Source organism: Scyliorhinus torazame, chromosome 1 (genome assembly GCF_047496885.1).
Source record: "Scyliorhinus torazame isolate Kashiwa2021f chromosome 1, sScyTor2.1, whole genome shotgun sequence".
NCBI lineage: Eukaryota > Metazoa > Chordata > Chondrichthyes > Carcharhiniformes > Scyliorhinidae > Scyliorhinus > Scyliorhinus torazame.
Genome location: NC_092707.1, coordinates 22413442 through 22431577, shown reverse-complemented (window position 1 = coordinate 22431577; position 18136 = coordinate 22413442). Strand labels below are relative to the sequence as shown.

Sequence of the window (18136 nt, the reverse complement as noted above, 5' to 3'; positions counted from 1 at the left end):
GGCGTGTGTCATGTTATGATGATATAAAGGCACCAATCATTTAATGGTTTGTGAAAACATGGTGCGTGTTCATTTATTATTTTTCGGCATGTGTCAAAAGATGTGCATGGACAGGAAGTTTGAGGATATCAGCGGCAGAGTTTTCTGCGCTGTGTTCTGTTCCAGACCAAAATGAAACTGAGGCTGGATCGCTTCCGTTCTAATGATGACATGTTGCTATCCATTAAAGGCATATTGCAACAACTCAATGTGATGTCAGAAAGTGGGTGATGGAAATCTGGAACTCTCCCTGAAACTCTGGTGATGCTGATCCAACTGATCATATCAAAACTGAGGTTGATGGATTTTTGTTAGATATGGGTATTGGAGGTGGGGCAAGTGGTTAGCACAGTTGCCTCACGGAGCCGAGGTCCCAGGTTCGATCCCGGCTCTGAGTCACTGTCCGTGTGGAGTTTGCACATTCTCCCCGTGTTTGCGTGGGTTTCGCCCCCACAACCCAAAAGATGTGCAGGGTCGGTGGATTGGCCATGCTAAGTTGCCCCTTAATTGGAAAAAATAAATTGGATACTCTACATTTATACAAAAATAAAAGATATGGGTATTGGGGTGCGTAGGGCAAAGGCTGGGATAATTGGGAGTCAGTGATGTAGTGGTATTGTCACTGGACTAGTAATTCAGAGACCCGGGGTACTGCCCTGGGTTCAAGCCCCACCAGGGCAGATGGTGAAATTTGAATTCAATAAAATCTGGAGTTGACAACCATGAAACTATTGTCGATTGTTGTAAAAACCCACCTGGGTCACTGGTGTCCTTTAGGGAAGGAAATCTGCCGTCCTTACCCGGTCTGGCCTACATGTGACTCTAGACCCAGAGCAATATGGTTGACTCTTAAATGCCCTCTGAAATGGCCGAGCAAGCCACTCGGTTCAAGGACAATTGGGGATGGGCAACAAATGCTGGTCCAGAGAGCGATGTCCGCATCCAGTGAACGAAGAAAATACAGATCGGCCATGATCTAATTGAATGGCACAATAGGCTCGAGGGGCTGAATGACCTCCCCCTGTTCCTATCCAATAGATCAATGCAAAAAGCAAAACTACCAGGCTGCTATGATTTCCACTGGCGGTTGACCTGTTTGGAAATTGACGATGTTGACAAGGACAGGCAAAGTCGAATAGACCCTGGAACACAAAGAAAAGCACCAGTCAAAGTTAAATGGTATTCAGTGCTGGAATTTTCCTTTCATTCCTCGCAAAAGCAGAGAGTGGGGAAGTTCAAAAAGAAATACAAGTTTAGCCGCAAGCTTAGTGTCTTGGTTATTTGTCTCAAGAGATTTTGGTCAACTGAGTTTTGTCACGTGACAAAAACAGCGAAGGTTTTTAAGAGTATCCAAACCAAGCTCCATCAGGCAGGGGCTGGTTTAGCCCCGTGGGCTTGTAATGCAAAACAAGGCAGCAGCGTGGGTTCAACTCCCGTACCGGCCTCCCCGAACAGGCTTCGGAATGTGGCGACTAGGGGCTTTTCACAGTAACTTCATTGAAACGCACGTGTGACAATAATAATAATTATTACATCCGCACAGAAGTACTGCTCGCACGGCAAGGAATGCACGCAGTGTTGTTCTTAGTTATTGTCTACAAGTTTTGTCTTAATCATTGGATAGCGAACAGGAGCAGGAAACCTATCCCACTAACTGGCTCAAAGGTGCACAGACTGCACCTTCCCTTGCCTGCAGCTAACTGACTCAGCCCAAATTGGTAATCCAATCGGGGACTTGCTGATTTATGACTCGTTAACCAATTGGGGCATTTTCTTTTGCTGTCCAACACATCAAACCAACTTAGGGTTCCGATGAAAGGTTGTCGACCTGAAAACTTCAACTCTTTTTCATCTCTCCGCCCTTTGCTGTCAGACCTGCTGAGAATTTGCTGTTTTCGTAGAATCATAGAATTTACAGTGCAGAAGGAGGCCATTCGGCCCATCGAGTCTGCACCGGCCCTTGGAAAGAGCACCCTACAAAGCCTCTACCCTATCCCCGTAAGCCAGTAACCCCACCTAACCTTTTTGGACACTAAAGGGCAATTTAGCCTGGCCAATCCACCTAACCTGCACATCTTTGGGCAGTGGGAGGAAACCGGAGCACCCGGACGGAACCCACGCAAACAGAGGGCGGGGGGGGGAACGTGCAGATTCCGCATAGACAGTGACCCAAACCAGGAATTGAACCTGGGACCCTGGAGCTGTGAAGCAACTCTGCTAACCACTGTGCTACCGTGCCGCCCACAAATGGATGGGGGTGGGGAGGGGGGGGAGGGGGGGGGGGGGGGGGGGGCGGAAATTGGGCCTTTTTTTTTTGAATGATCGGAATTGTTTCTGGAATGCCACAGCTTCAAGCGGGAGAGAATAAGTCAAATTTAAGAATGACTGGCAGGATTTTTACTGGTCCCGCTGACATTTTGCAAATTTGTTAACGAGGAGAAAACTGGCTCTCGGATCCATAAAGTTAATTTCATCTGCAGGTTATAAATTGAATATTGTGGTAATTGCTGCCTCTGTCTCTCTCTCTCGCTCTCTCTGCAAAGGTCATGATTTGCCACAGTTTTGATTTTCTGTGCTGTTCTGTTTTTGCAGGAGCTGAACCCGTGCAGATGGACAAAGTGCGCGGCTGCCTGACGGGCGAAGAACGACTTGCTTGCGGCCTCGCGCTCCCACCCTGGAGCCTAGGGAGGGGGTTTTGAACAAGACCCGATTGCACAAAGTGGGTACGTGGCGGGAGCTTTGCGGGGGGAGGTTCGGGGGGGGGCGGGCGGTGGGGGTGAGGTGGTGGTGGCGGGGAGCAGGGTGGCGGCGGAAGGCGGGGAAAAGAGAAATCCCCCAAAGAGGATGCTCACAAGGAAGCTGCGATCAGGGTTCGAAAACAGATTGGGAACTGTGTCAGCTGATCCACGTCCAAACCATCTCCACAAACACTTCATTAACCTGATATCGGTCCTCTGTCACTCTTCTCCCCGGGGCCTTGCCAAAGAATTTAAATAGGGGAGGATGATATCAAAATACTCGACTGCAACTGCTCTGGCGTGAATATAAGATTACAGCTTGCTCAAGGAACTGTACCTCAGCAGGTAGAAATTTGGACCAGTGAACTATCTCTCCCTCTGGACAGGAGTGTGCGGGCAGAGTGGGATGGACGGGAAGGGGGGCTATGTGCTCCTCCCCTCTTGCTGGTGAGGAATCTAAGTGGCTCTTCATTTGCATCGACGGTGACAACGATCATCTTGGGAATTCAAGGCATTTTTTGATTACTTTTTGTATTGCGAGGAGACACAAAACCATTGAAGCACAAGTTGGGAGGAAAGAGTCGACCCGGCAAGTGAACAGTTGCGTGCTTACTCCAGCCGGAGTGTGGATTACAAAAACTTCCTCCCTTTGTATTTTTTGGGAAACGCTGTTGATTGAGATAATATTCTCTTTTTTTTTACCCTGCGGTCCTGAATTACAAAAGCACTTAAAAAGAAGGTTATGAGCTGGGAATGGCCAGATTAGCGATAAAGATCCAGCGGTATTTCCGACGGAAGCCAGTCCGGTTTTTCACCTTCATCATCATTTACCTCATGGCCGGCAGCCTGATGTTCCTACACTCGGGGTTCGTGCGGGACAGCACCTTAACGGGAAGGGCCTCGTACCCCGGCGACGGGACTGTTAACGGACCCCTGGGCGGCTCGATGGGCGCTGGGGGGCTCCAGAAGTTTGCCTTCCTGCCCTTTGCGAGGGGTTACAGGGAGGTGCCGGAGAAGGAGCCTCAGCCGTTGCCGCGGAGATACGGCCCCCCCTGGCTGAAGCCGGTCTCGCAAGACTCCGTGGACAAACTGAAATCCGGGGAGCACGTTGGGCTTTGGAGCAGGGCGCTGAAGGGGAAGATCTCGAGAGACCAGGACGAAAACAAAGGTAGGTTAGATCTATTGTTGACTGTTTCTCATGTCATTCATTGTCTTTGCCCCCACTGTGTGGATTGGAAATCTAATCCTCTGACCCTACATCTGAAGCATTTGCCAAGAGATCTTGCATTACACAAGCAGGGAAGGTTAGTGATGTTTATTTATCTCCTTAGCAACGGTTATTTTACAAACAAAACATTGAAATTAGACGGCCTCAAGTGATAATATTCAAATTAATCAAATTTTGAAATGGGGCCAACCATCCGAGCCCACGTTCTCTGGGGACATTTGGAAGAATTACCAATGCAAATCATTTACTCAGGCCGGTTTGACCTTACAATCAACCCTAGGTGAATGAGCCTTGCTATTAGCATTCCGTCCTGCTTCAGTTTGACTTAGATATTTTACCCTCTTTTCTTTTGAACCATTTCTAGTGAGGACAGTGTGGCAGAAGCAGATCTACGTGTACAGTGAATGGGAGAAATGCAGGAGTGAATTATTTTCTGAGGTGCCCTAAGTAGAGGGGAGGATGTGAATTTAAAACAGCAACCAGTTACTTAGGCCCTGTGGCGCAACCAATTACTCACGAATCGAGAAGTGATGAAGTCAATCGAGGCTTTATTAAGCAAGACTTGTTCCCCAGCAGCTCAGTTACAGAATGCAGCTGCTGGGAGAACGCGGGCTCTTATACTCCGCCTTACTGGGTGGAGCCAGCAGGCGGCAGATCCAATCAGGACCCAGTGTCTGTCTACCAATAGCCTCTCGGCACCACAGGTACCGTACTACCCCTAATACATACCACCACAGGTCCCAAAACCCAGGTTTGGAGCACCTGTATTATCCGCATTGTGGGGGGGGGGGGGGGGAGCGGGGGGATGTAATGTGGGGGGGGCACGAGTGGGGGTGGGGTGGTACCGTTTCAGGTCCAAACTGGTGTCCATGCGTTGTGTGCACTGTTCTAGTGCTCACCACCTTATCGTGCGCGTAAATTCAGGGTTCTTCAGCAACAGGGGAGCGTTCCCATACCCTCACTGTGCAAACGGTGTGCTTCCGCAGTCAGCGCATTACATAACACCCGGCATCCCGGCAGCAACCATGAGGCCTTTATCATGTGGCGGTCCGCTGTACGACCGGCATTCCAGCCCCCACGAGAAACCAGAAATAAAAACAGAAAATGCTGGGTAAACTCCGCAGGTCCGACAGCGTCTGGGGAGAGAGGAGCAGAGTTAACAAGCGAGGGTGAGTGAAGTGAGGCGTGTGCTGATTGCTCACAACATTGATTGTGAAGGAGGGTCCGTCAAGCGGCCCACTGGCCACCCGACCAGCATTGGGCTAGCACACCAATGTGCAGCAACCTTACACATGGCCGGCATGTGCACAGTGAGAGCGCTGCTGCTCGGGAAATGTAATTCAGCAGGCTATTGGGGTGCCGAAGCAATGCTTTTGCTAACCAGGCCATTCCTGAGGAGTCGTGCTGTATCCAGCAGAACCTCACAATCAGGAGGAAAAGGTCCTGGCTGCCAGAAAAACGTCTGGCAGCGGAGGACAAGGAGATGGGGAGGGGGATGAGCGACAGGGAGGGGGATGGGGAGACGGGGACGGGGATGAGGGACAGGGAGGGGGATGGGGAGACGGGGAGGAGGACGGGGAGACAGGGAGGGGGAGATGGGGATGGGGAGATGGGGAGGGGGAGGGGGAGACGGGGAGGGGGAGGCGGGGAGGGGTATGGGTAGACGGGGAAGGGGGTGGGGAGACGGGGAGGGGGATGGGGAGACGGGGACGGAAATGAGGGACAGGGAGGGGGATGTGGAGGCGGGGAGGAGGATGGGGAGACAGGGAGGGGGAGACAGGGAGGGGGATAGGGAGACGGGGCAGGGGATGAAGAGATGGGGAGGGGGATGGGGAGACGGGGAGGCGGGGAGGAGGATGGGGAGACAGGGAGGGGGAGACGGGGAGGGGGATGGGGAGACGGGGACGGGGATGAGGAGACGGGGAGGGGGAGGGGGAGACGGGGAGGGGGAGGAGGAGATGGGGAGGGGGATGAGGAGACGGGGAGGGGGATAGGGAAGCGGGGAGGGGAGACGGGGAGAGGGATGGGGAGATGGGAGGGGGAGACGGGGAGGGGGATGAGGTGACAGCGAGAGGGATGGGGAGACGGGGAGGGGGAGACGGGTACACGGGGAGGGAGATGAGGAGGCGGGGCGAGGGATGGGGAGATGGGGAGACGGGGAGGGGGAGACGGGGACGGGGAGACGAGGAGGGGAGGAGGAGATGGAGAGGGGGATGAGGAGACGTGGAGGGGGATGGGGAGACGGGGAGGAGGAGATGGGGAGGGGGAGACGGGGAGGAGGAGACGGGGTGGGGGATGAGGAGACGGGGAGAAGGATGGGGAGACGTGAAGGGGGATGGGAAGAGGGGGAGGGGGAGGCGGGGAGGGGGAGATGGGGATGAGGATGAGGAGGTGGGGAGAGGGATGGGGAGGCGGTGAGGGGGAGACGGGGACGGGAAGGGGGAGACGGGGAGGGGGATGGGGAGACGGGGGATGGGGAGATGGGGAGGGATTGGGAAGGGGGTGGGGATACGGGGAGGGAGATGAGGAGACGAGGAGGGGGAGATGGGGAGGGGGTTGGGGAGACGGGGAGGGAGATGAGGAGACAGGGATGGGGAGACGGGGAGGGGGATAGGGAGACGGGAAGGGGGAGGGGAGCTGGGGAGGAGGAGACGGGGATGAGGAGACGGGGAGGGGGATTGGGAGATGGGGAGGGTGATGGGGAGACGGGGAGGGGGAAGGGCAGACGGGGAGGAGGAGACGGGGAGGGGAAGAAGGGGAGTGGGATGAGGAGATGGGAGGGGGATGGGGAGACAGGGAGAGGGAGACTTGAGGGGATGGGGAGACGGGGAGGGGGAAGAGGTGACGGGGAGGGGGAAGGAGAGACGGGGAGGGGCATGGGGAGAAGGGGAGGGGCATGGGGAGACGTGGTGGAGGAGACGGGATGAGGAGACAGGGAGGAGGATGGGGAGATGGGGAGGGTGATGGGGAGAAGGGGAGGGGCATGGGGAGACGGGGTGGAGGAGACGGGGGTGAGGAGACAGGGAGTGGGATGGGGATGGGGAGATGGGGAGGGGGATGAGGAGACGGGGAGGGGGTTGGGAGATGGGGAGGGGGTTGGGGAGACGGGGAGGGGGAGGGGGAGACGGGGAGGAGGAGACGGGGAGTTGGATGAGGAGATGGGGAGGGGGATGGGGAGACAGGGAGAGGGACACATGAGGGGATGGGGAGACGGGGAGGGGGAAGGGGTGACGGGGAGGGGGAAGGGGGGATGGGGAGGGGGATGGGGAGAAGGGGAGGGGCATGGGGAGATGGGGTGGAGGAGACGGGATGAGGAGACAGGGAGGGGGATGGGGAGATGGGGAGAGGAATGGGGAGAAGGGGAGGGGCATGGGGAGACGGTGTGGAGGAGACGGGATGAGGAGACAGGGAGGGGGATGGGGAGAAGGGGAGGGGCATGGGGAGACGGGAAGGGGGTTGGGGTGACGGGGAGGGGGAAGGGGAGACTGGGAGGGGGATGGGGAGAAGGGAGGGGGCTTGGGGAGACGGGGTGGTGGAGACGGGATGAGGAGACAGGGAGGGGGATGGGGAGGTGGGGAGGGGGATGAGGAGAAGGGGAGGGGCATGGGGAGACGGGGTGGAGGAGACGGGATGAGGAGACAGTGAGGGGGGTGGGGAGATGGGGAGGGGGATGGGGAGATGGGGAGGGGCATGGGGAGAGGGGGAGGGGGTTGGGGAGATGGGGAGTGTGGTGAGGAGGTGTAGAGGGAGATGAGGAGACGGGGAGGGGCATGGGGAGACGGGGAGGGGGATGGGGAGATGGGGGATGAGGAGATGGGGATGGGGAGACGGGGAGGGGGATGGGGAGACGGGTAAGGAGATGAGGAGACGGGGTGGGAGATGAGGAGACGGGGAGGGGCATGGGGAGACGGGGAGGGTTTGAGGAGATGGGGAGGAGGATGGGGTGTCGGGGAGGGGGATAGGGAGACGTGAAGGGTGATGGGGAGACGGGGAGGAGGATGGGGAGACGGGGAAGGGGATGGGGAGACGGGGAGGGGGGTGGGGAGATGGGAGGTGGATGGGGAGATGTGGAGGGGGATGCGGAGACGGGGAGGGGGTGGGAAGACGGGGAGGGGGATGGGGAGACGGGGAGGGGGATGGGGAGACCGGGAGGAGGATGGGGAGACGGGGAGGGGGATGGGGAGACGGGGAGGGGGATGGGGAGAAGGGGAGGGGCATGGGGAGACGGTGTGGAGGAGACGGGATGAGGAGACAGGGAGGGGGATGGGGAGATGGGGAGAGGGATGGGGAGAAGGGGAGGTGCATGGGGAGACGGGGTGGAGGAGACGGGATGAGGAGTCAGGGAGGGGGATGGGGAGATGGGGAGGGGGATGGGGAGATGGGGAGGGGCATGGGGAGACGGGGAGGGGGTTGGGGAGATGGGGAGTGTGGTGAGGAGGTTGGGAGGGAGATGAGGAGACGGGGAGGGGCATGGGGAGACGAGAAGGAGGATGGGGAGATGGGGAGGAGGATGGGGAGACGGGGAGGGGGATGGGGAGACGTGGAGGGTGATGGGGAGACGGGGAGGAGGATGGGGAGATGGGGAGGGGGATGGGGAGATGGGGAGGGGGATGGGGAGATGGGGAGGGGGATGGGGAGACGGGGTGGGGGGTGGGGAGACGGGGAAGGAGATGAGGGACGGGGAGGGAGGTGGGCAGACGGGGGGGGGGTGAAGAGGAGACGGGGTGGAGGAGATGGGCAGGGGGATGGGGAGAAGGGGAGGGGGATGCATAGGCGGGGAGGGGGATGGGGAGACGGGGAGGGGGATGGGGAGATGGGGATGGGGAGATGGGGAGGGGTATGGGGAGACTGGGAGGGGGATGGAGAGATGGGGAGAGGGATGGGGTGACGGGGGGAGGAGACGGGAGGAGGAGACGGGGAGGGGCAGACAGGGAGGGGAAGACGGGGAGGGGGAGACCAGGAGGAGGAGACGGGGATGAGGAGACGGGGAGGGAGATGGTTAGACGGGGAGGGGCATGGCTAGACGGGGAGGGAGATGAGGAGATAGGGAGGGTCTTGGGGAGACGGGAAGGGAGATGAGGAGACGGGGAGGGGCATGGGGAGACGGCGAGGAGGATGGGAAGACGGGGAGGGGGGTGGGGAGTAGGGGAGGAGGATGGGGGGACTGGGAGGGGGATGGGGAGACGGGGAGGGGGTGGGGAGACGGGGGGATGGGGAGACGGAGAGGGGGATGGGATGACGGGAGGGGGATGGGGAGACGGGGAGGAGAAGATGGGGAGGAAGAGACGGGGAGTGGCAGACGGGGAGGGGGAGACGGGGAGGGGGATGGGAATACGGGAGGGGGATGAGGAGACGGGGAGGGGATGGGGAGATGGGGAGGAGGATGGGGAGACGGGGAGGGGGATGGGGAGACGGGAAGGGGGATGGGGAGACAGGGAGGGGGATGGGGAGACGGGGAAGGGGATGAGGGATAGGGAGGGAGATGGGGAGACAGGGGGGAAGAGGAGACGGGGTGGAGGAGATGGGGAGGGGGAGATGTGGGGGGGGATGCATAAACCGGAAGGGGGATAGGGAGATGGGGAGGGGGATGGGGAGACGGGGTGGGGGATGGGGAGACGGGGAAGGAGATGAGGGACGGGGAGGGAGATGGGCAGACGGGGGGGGGGTGAAGAGGAGACGGGGGGATGGGGAGACGGAGATGGGATGACGGGGAGGGGGATGGGGAGACGGGGAGGAGAAGATGGGGAGGAAGAGACGGGGAGCGGCAGATGGGGAGGGGGAGGGGGATGGGGAGACGGCGAGGAGGATGGGAAGACGGGGAGGGGGGTGGGGAGTAGGGGAGGAGGATGGGGGGACTGGGAGGGGGATGGGGAGACGGGGAGGGGGTGGGGAGACGGGGGGATGGGGAGACGGAGAGGGGGATGGGATGACGGGAGGGGGATGGGGAGGCGGGGAGGAGAAGATGGGGAGGAAGAGACGGGGAGTGGCAGACGGGGAGGGGGAGACGGGGAGGGGGATGGGAATACGGGGAGGGGGATGAGGAGACGGGGAGGGGATGGGGAGATGGGGAGGAGGATGGGGAGACGGGGAGGGGGATGGGGAGACGGGAAGGGGGATGGGAAGACAGGGAGGGGGATGGGGAGACGGGGAAGGGGATGAGGGATGGGGAGGGAGATGGGGAGACAGGGGGGAAGAGGAGACGGGGTGGAGGAGATGGGGAGGGGGAGATGTGGGGGGGGGATGCATAGACCGGAAGGGGGATAGGGAGATGGGGAGGGGGATGGGGAGACGGGGTGGGGGATGGGGAGACGGGGAAGGAGATGAGGGACGGGGAGGGAGATGGGCAGACGGGGGGGGGGGGTGAAGAGGAGATGGGGGGATGGGGAGACGGAGATGGGATGACGGGGAGGGGGATGGGGAGACGGGGAGGAGAAGATGGGGAGGAAGAGACGCGGAGCGGCAGATGGGGAGGGGGAGGGGGATGGGAATACGGGGAGGGGGATGTGGAGACGGGGAGGGGATGGGGAGATGGGGAGGAGGATGGGGAGGGGGATGGGGAGACAGGGAGGGGGGTGGGGAGACGGGGAATGGGATGAGGGATGGGGAGGGAGATGGGGAGACAGGGGGGAAGAGGAGACGGGGTGGAGGAGATGGGGAGGGGGAGATGTGGAGGGGGATGCATAGACGGGAAGGGGGATAGGGAGATGGGGAAGGAGATGAGGGACGGGGAGGGAGATGGGCAGACGGGGGGGTGAAGAGGAGACGGGGTGGTGGAGGAGATGGGGAGGGGGATGGGGAGAAGGGGAGGGGGATGCATAGACGGGGGGGGGGGGGATGGAGAGATGAGGAGGGGAATGGGGAGACATTGAGGGGGATGGGGAGGCGGAGATGGGGATGGGGAGGAGGAGACGGGGAGGAGGAGAGGGGGAGGGGCAGACGGGTAGGGGGAGACGGAGTGGAGGTTGGGGAGACAGGGAGTGGCGAGGGGGAGGCGGGGAGGGGGAGACGGGGATGGGTTGAGAAGACGGGGAGGGGATGGGGCGATGGGGAGCTGGATGGGGAGACAGGGGGGGGGATGGGGCGACGGGAAGGGGGTTGGGAGACGGGGAGGGGATGGGGAGGGTGAAGGGGAGATGGGGAGGGGGATGGGAGGGGGATGAGGAGACGAGGAGGGGGATGGGGAAACGGGGAGGGGGAGTTGGGGAGGGGGAGACGGGTAGGGGGTGGGGAGACGGGGAGGAGGAGATGGGGAGGGGAGGAGGAGATGGGGAGAGGGGGAGGGAGATGAGGAGGCGGGGAGAGGGATGGGGGGACGGGGAGGGGGAGACGGTGATGGGGAGAAGGGGAGGCGGAGGAGGAGACGGGGAGGAGGATGGGGAGACGGGAGGGGGGTGGGGAGAAGGGGAGGGGGAGACGGAGAGGGGATGAGGTGACGAGGAGGGGGATGAGGAGGCGGGTCGAGGGATGGGGAGACGGGAAGGGGGATGGGGAGACGGTGAGGGAGAAGGGAGACGGGGAGGGGGATGGGAGGGGGATGGGTAGACGGGGAGACAGGGAGGGGGAGACGGGGAGGGGGATGGGGAGACGGGGAGGGTGTTGGGGAGACGGGGAGGGAGATGAGGAGACGAGGAGGGGGAGACGGGGAGGGGGTTGGGGAGACGGGGAGGGAGATGAGGAGACGGGGATGGGGAGACGTGGAGGGGGAGGGGGTGACAGGGAGGAGGAGATGGGGAGGGGAAGACGGGGAGTGGGATGCGGAGTTGGGGAGGGGGATGGGGAGACAGGGAGAGGGAAACATGAGGGGATGGGGAGACGGGGAGGGGGACAGGGAGACGGGGAAGGGGAGGGGGAGACGGGATGGAGGAGACGCAGATGAGGAGATAGGGAGTGGGATGGGGAGACGGGGAGTGGGATGGGGAGATGGGGAGGGTGGTGAGGAGATGGGGAGAGGGAGACATGAGGGGATGGTGAGACAGGGAGGGGGATGGGGAGACGGGGAGGGGGATGGGGAGATGGGGAGGGTGGTGAGGAGTTGGGGAGAGGGAAGGGGAGACGGGGAGGGGGATGGGGAGACGGGAAGGGGGATGGGGAGACGGGGAGGGAGATGAGGAGATGCAGAGGGGCATGGGGAGACGGGGAGGGGGATGGGGAGACGGGGGGATGAGGAGACGGGTTGGGGGATGTGGAGACGGGGCGGGGGGTGGGGGGACAGGGAGGGGGAGATGGGCAGGGGGATGGGGAGGGAGATTAGGAGACGGGGAGGGGGATGGGGAGACGGGGAGGGAATGGGAGACGGGGAGGGGAATGAGGAGACGGGGAGGGAGATGGGGAGACGGGAGGGGGATGTGGAGACAGGGAGGGGGTGGGGAAGATGGGGAGGGCGAGGGGGAGACGGGAGGGGGAGGCGGGGAGGGTGATGGGGAGATGTGGAGGTGGATGGGGAGACGGGGTGGGGGCTGGGGAGACGGGGATGGGGAGACGGGGAGGGTCATGGTTAGACGGGGAGGGGGATGGGGAGATGGGGAGGGGGAAGTGGCGACGGGGAGGGTGATGGGGAGACGGGAGGGGGATGTGGAGACAGGGAGGGGGTGGGGAAGATGGGGAGGGCGAGGGGGAGACGGGAGGGGGATGTGGAGACAGGGAGGGGGAGATGGGGTGGGGGCTGGGGAGACGGGGAGGGGGATGGGGAGACGGGGAGGGTCATGGTTAGACGGGGAGGGGGAGACGGGGAGGGGGATGGGGAGATGTGGAGGGGCATGGGAGATGGGGAGCGGGATGAGGAGACGGGGAGGGGGATGGGGAGACGGGGAGAATGTAAATAACATGGTGCTTTCTGGCTGGTCTGTTTTGAGTGAACCATCTCTGTTAACCCCAGTTACTGTCCAACGCAGCACCCTCTCAACCCGAATTACTGTACACCACAGCACCCTCTTAACCCCAGTTACTGTACACCACAGCACCCTCTTTACCCCAGTTACTGTACACCACAGCACCCTCTTAATCATAGAATTTATCATAGAATTTACAGTGCAGAAGGAGACCATTCAGCCCATCGAGTCTGCACCGGCTCTTGGAAAGAGCACCCTACCCAAGGTCAACCCCTCCACCCCATCACCCATAACCCAGTAACCCCACCCAACACTAAGGGCAATTTTGGACACTAAGGGCAATTTATCATGGCCATTCCACTGAACCCGCACATCTTTCGACTGTGGGAGGAAACCGGAGCACCCGGAGGAAACCCACGCACACACGGGATGTGCAGACTCCGCACAGACAGTGACCCAAGCCGGGAATCGAACCTGGGACCCTGGAGCTGTGAAGCAATTGTGCTTTCCACAATGCTACCGCGCTGCCCAGTTACTTTACAACACAGCACCCTCTTAACCCCAGTTACTGTACAACACATCACCCTCTTAACTCCAGTTATGAAACGAAAGCCACCACAAAGCAAAAGTTCCAAACCAGCTTTATTAATCTAACCACAGAATATTTCATACAAAGGTTGACTAATCACTCCTGTGCATTCCCTTGTGCCTGTCTCAGATACCCCTTTCCCTGTTCTCAAACACCTGAATAGTGCAGTCCCAGTACAGCAGCATGGCTAATGGGCGGCGACTACATCTCGGTGGGCTTTGAACAGGTCAACTTTCAGCAGTTCTGCCCTATAGTCCCAGCTGCAGACTGTTACACGTGGATGGCAGCAGTCTGATCTGCCGGAGAGGCAATAGCAACAAGTGGTGGGGATGATGAAAGCTGCCAACTTTGAGAGAGGACAGCGGATTCAGGCTCCATGGCATTACTGTCACCCTGCACCCCACTCCACACCCTTGCCCCTGCCCCTGGACACCAATCGCTGTAATCTGCCGGAACACAGATAGCTGGACCACTGTGAGACCCTGCACACTCCCTTTGGAGCACCCGTGACAGCAGCATTCTGAGCTTGTGCGGAAATGGTTTCACCTCTGACGTGGAATATCCAGCCATGAGCAGGCCATTTCACCCATCTAGTCTATCCTGATGCCTGTGCTCCATGTGAGAATCAACCCACCCCATTTCATCTACCCCCATCTGAACAACTTTCTGTTCCTTTCCCTCTCACGCACCTATCTAGCTGCCTCCTCAGCGCTTCTTCACGGTTGGCATCAACCACTCCATGTGGTCGCAAATTCCATGTTGGTTCAACTCTCTTTCTCAATGGTTACCTGAATGCCAGGAATAGGATGCTGGTATCACTTAGTTTCAAAGTTATCTGTTATTACTGCTTTAATATGTATTATTCAGTTCTGTTGAGGTCATATAGTCCTGATCCCTTTCGTGTTAACAATGCATTACATATTGTTGATCCTTTCTGATGTGTACATTGAAATATTAATGATGATAATATCGCGGCTATAGTTAGTCATGTCACGTGAGCCCCTGGAGTCAGATTACTTCCTTGTAATGACTCGATTAGTCTTGCTATATTTTGCTCAGTGCTTTTAGATATTACAGTACGGATTTATATTGCATGAAAGATGAGTCTGCTATGAATAACTTGATAGAAACAATCCAGATCACTGGAGCACAGGCCTTTCTGCTCTTGATAGGTCATTTCCCAATGACCCATCTGCTCACTAAATCCCTCAGTCCTTTCTCTCGGCAACAACGCAATTAATTGCCTTCTGAGACTGTTTGTACAGCCTGTTTATGCGTCTTTCCATAACTTACAGTTAACTGGAATTTTAGTACAATCAAGTTCCAAGGTTGGAAAATGTAGATGCGATTCAATTAAATATCCAGCTTGAACTATTGAATTGCATCAAGTCAGCATCCCCGACCTGGCCCCAATTTTTGTTCGGATACTAGATGAGAAACCCAAACAATTTTAGCTCAGTGGGCTAAACAGCTGGCTTGTAATACGGAACAAGGCCAGCAGCGCGGGTTCAATTCCCGCACCGGCCTCCCCGAACAGGCGCCGGAATGTGGCGACTAGGGGCTTTTCACAGTAACTTCATTGAAGCCTACTTGTGACAGTAAGCGATTATTATTCTGACAATTTTTGAAGGATACTTCGCCTCAGGAGTGATGACTCAAACAAATAAGTGTCTTTTATGTGGAAACAAACTTTAATTTCAACACAGAATTAACCACATTAACATCGACAAAATAGCTTTACAACTATCAGTTAAACAGTTCTTAAATAAAAGGAAAAACTTGAACTTGACATTCTGAATTCTCCCTCCGTGTGCAGAGCTTCAGCTCCTGGCGGCTGGAGACAGGGCGACGAGGGAAGCGATTAAAACTGGGGCCGCGCGTGATGCCAGAATTGGAGGCCAGCAGAGACCATGAACGGTTGACAAGCCGGGGGAATGTTTAAGAGACAGGGAGAGAATGTAAATAAGGGGTGGGACTTTCTGGCCATTCCTTCTGGTGGGATCTTCAAGCACCACCTCAACATTTACCACCTATGGTTTATACAACTATGTGCTGATTTGTTACCTTGTGAGGAGATGTTACACACCTGCAGTGCGTGTGATTAAATGGAGTGTTGCTCGGCCTCCATCACCATGAATTAAGGTGGCAGGAGACTTTGCTTTAAAAATTGGAATGTAATTTTTACCACATTGGAATGTAATTTTTACCATCCACCTTTGCTTTTGTCTACTCCTCTAATTGAATGCTGGGTGTCCTTCCCGATGGGTAGCTCCACAGGCAGCACTTGTCCTCCAGGATCGTACCCAGGTGGCTATTATTCATGTGTCAGCCTTCACTGTGGGTGGCACAGTATCCAACCATGGGTGTCTCGCAGCTGAGCTCAATCCTATCCTCAATAGATGCACGCACTTCCACGAATGTCCTTGGGCAGTAATGAGGAGTCAGGATGCCTGTGTTAATGTTAATTTAGTTATATTGTTAAGGTTAAGGACAAACAGGTGGAGGGTATTAGTTGATTGAGTAGTTTGAGCACATATAAAGAGAGACTTCCCACCAGGGGGTGTCACCCCCCACTTGTTGATTTATTTATTTTGGATTTCTTGTTTTTTTAAAAAGAGCATAAATAGAGACTACATCCTCGTGAGCCTGCTTCTGGGCCTGGCCATTTCACAAATCCAGGCAGTGGGCAGACAAAGGGGTGTCCAACCTGACTGTCTACCCCTCTACCATGGATACATTCCCAGTCAAGGACCCTTGGAGAGGGACCGCGCTGTGTCCACATTTCAGGCCTTCTGCGACCAGAGAGCTTCATCAAACCCCTGGAAATAACATTTTAATTTAATCAGTTAAGTTTCCTTTCCAGGTTTTATTTTAGTTACGTTGCTCCACCAGGTGCGATGTCATATTTTGATTAATTTAGTGATTATTGCTTTTATTAAAGAGAGACTCCCTGCCAGGGCCTGTCACCCTCTCTTGTTTATTTATTTTTGACTATTTGTTTTATTAAAAGAGCACAAAGAGAGACTGCATTCTCGTTATCCTGTTGCTGAGCCAGTAAAATGTGGCCGTTAATAGGCCAGGCAGCAGGCAGTTGAGGGGGCGATCAATCCCAACTAACGGTCCCTCATTCGTGGCCATGCTCGTGTCTGGGTGTTCCTGGGAAAGGAGCACATGGTATCCACTGGAATGCTTTAGGCTCTCCACAACTAGTAGGCACCATAGGATCTGGAGTGCTTCATCATAAGACCACAAGACCATAAGACATAGGAGCAGAATTAGGCCACTCGGCCCTTCGGGTCTGCTCCACCATTCAATCATGGCTGATGTTTTTTCTCATCCCCATTCTCCCACCTTCTCCCCATAACCCCTGATCCCCTTATTAATCAAGAACCTATCTATCTCGGTCTTAAAGACACTCAGTGATTTGGCCTCCACAGCCTTCTGCGGCAAAGAGTTCCACAGATTCACCACCCTCTGGCTGAAGAAATTCCTCCTCATCTCAGTTTTAAAGGATCGTCCCTTTCGTCTGAGATTGTGTCTCCTGCTTCTAGTTTTTCCTACAAGTGGAAACATCCTTTCCATGTCCACTCCATCCAGGCCTCGCAGTATCCTGCAAGTTTCGATAAAGAATCATAGAATTTACAGTGCACAAGGAGGCCATTCGGCCCACCGAGTCGGCACCAGCTCTTGGAAAGAGCACCCTACCCAAGCCCACACCCCCACCCTATCCCCATAACCCAGTAACCCCACCCAACACTTAGGGCACTTTTGGCCACTGAGGGCAATTTATCATGGCCAATCCACCTAACCTGCACATCTTTGGACTGTGGGAGGAAACCGGAGCACCCGGAGGAAACCCACACAGACACGGGGAGAACGTGCAGACTCTGCACAGACAGTGACCCAAGCCGGGAATCTAACCTGGGACCCTGGAGCTGTGAGGCAATTGTGCTAACCACCATGCTACCGTGCTGCCCTTAAGATCCCCCCCCATCCTTCTAAACTCCAACGAGTACAGACCCAGAGTCCTCAACCGTTCCTCATATGACAATTCCACAAACATTTTCCACAAACATTTTTATTTAATTGTATAAGTTTCCCTTAAAGATTAGTGTTTGTTACAGTGTCCCTTTAAGGGGCTGTCAATTTGTTTAACTAGTTAGTCTGTTAATTAGTCTTATATTATTATGTTGAAGCCGCAAGAGTATAAAGAGAGATTGATGGAGTGCATCATAACTCCCAGTAATGTTTTTGCTTTTCATTACAATAGCCTGGAAGGGATTGTTTATTTATTTGGTGAATTTGGAAGGTACGGTCGAGGGAGCCTTGGGGAGTTCCTGCAGTGCAGTTTCTGGATGGGACACTCTGGGCATCGCTGGTGGCGGATACGGTGCCAATCAAGCGGGGCTGCTTTGTCCTGCATGTTGTCGAGCTTCTTGAGTGTTGTTGGAGCTGCACTCACCCAGGCAAACCACGTGTCCATTCTGTCTTGGAAATATACCGGCCACACTTTCACTGACACTGGGTCAAAATCCGGGAACTCCCTTCCTAACAACACAGGGAATGTTCCTACAACACGTGGACTGCAGCAGTTCAAGGGGGCGAGTTCATCACCACCTTCGCAAGGGAAATTAGGGATGGGCACTAAATCTTGGTCGAGCCAGCAACGTCCACATCCCATGGACTAATGAATAAAATAAAAAGTTGATTTACT

The 18136-nt window shown here is 56.7% G+C and overlaps 1 protein-coding gene and 1 long non-coding RNA gene across 2 annotated transcripts in view; both read left to right on the top strand.

Annotated features, from left to right (window-relative positions):
- Positions 1-2779, top strand: part of LOC140429340 (uncharacterized) — a 312337-nt gene extending 309558 nt beyond the window's left edge. The window contains exon 3 of the long non-coding RNA XR_011949044.1: positions 2632-2779. This is a non-coding gene — a long non-coding RNA (uncharacterized lncRNA). The remainder of the gene's footprint in view (positions 1-2631) is intronic.
- A 71-nt stretch (positions 2780-2850) lies between these two features.
- Positions 2851-18136, top strand: part of wscd2 (WSC domain containing 2) — a 351702-nt gene continuing 336416 nt past the window's right edge. Inside the window, exon 1 of the mRNA XM_072475405.1 lies at positions 2851-3945. Coding sequence (XP_072331506.1) covers positions 3531-3945 — 415 coding nt within the window. The 5' untranslated portion in view covers positions 2851-3530. The remainder of the gene's footprint in view (positions 3946-18136) is intronic.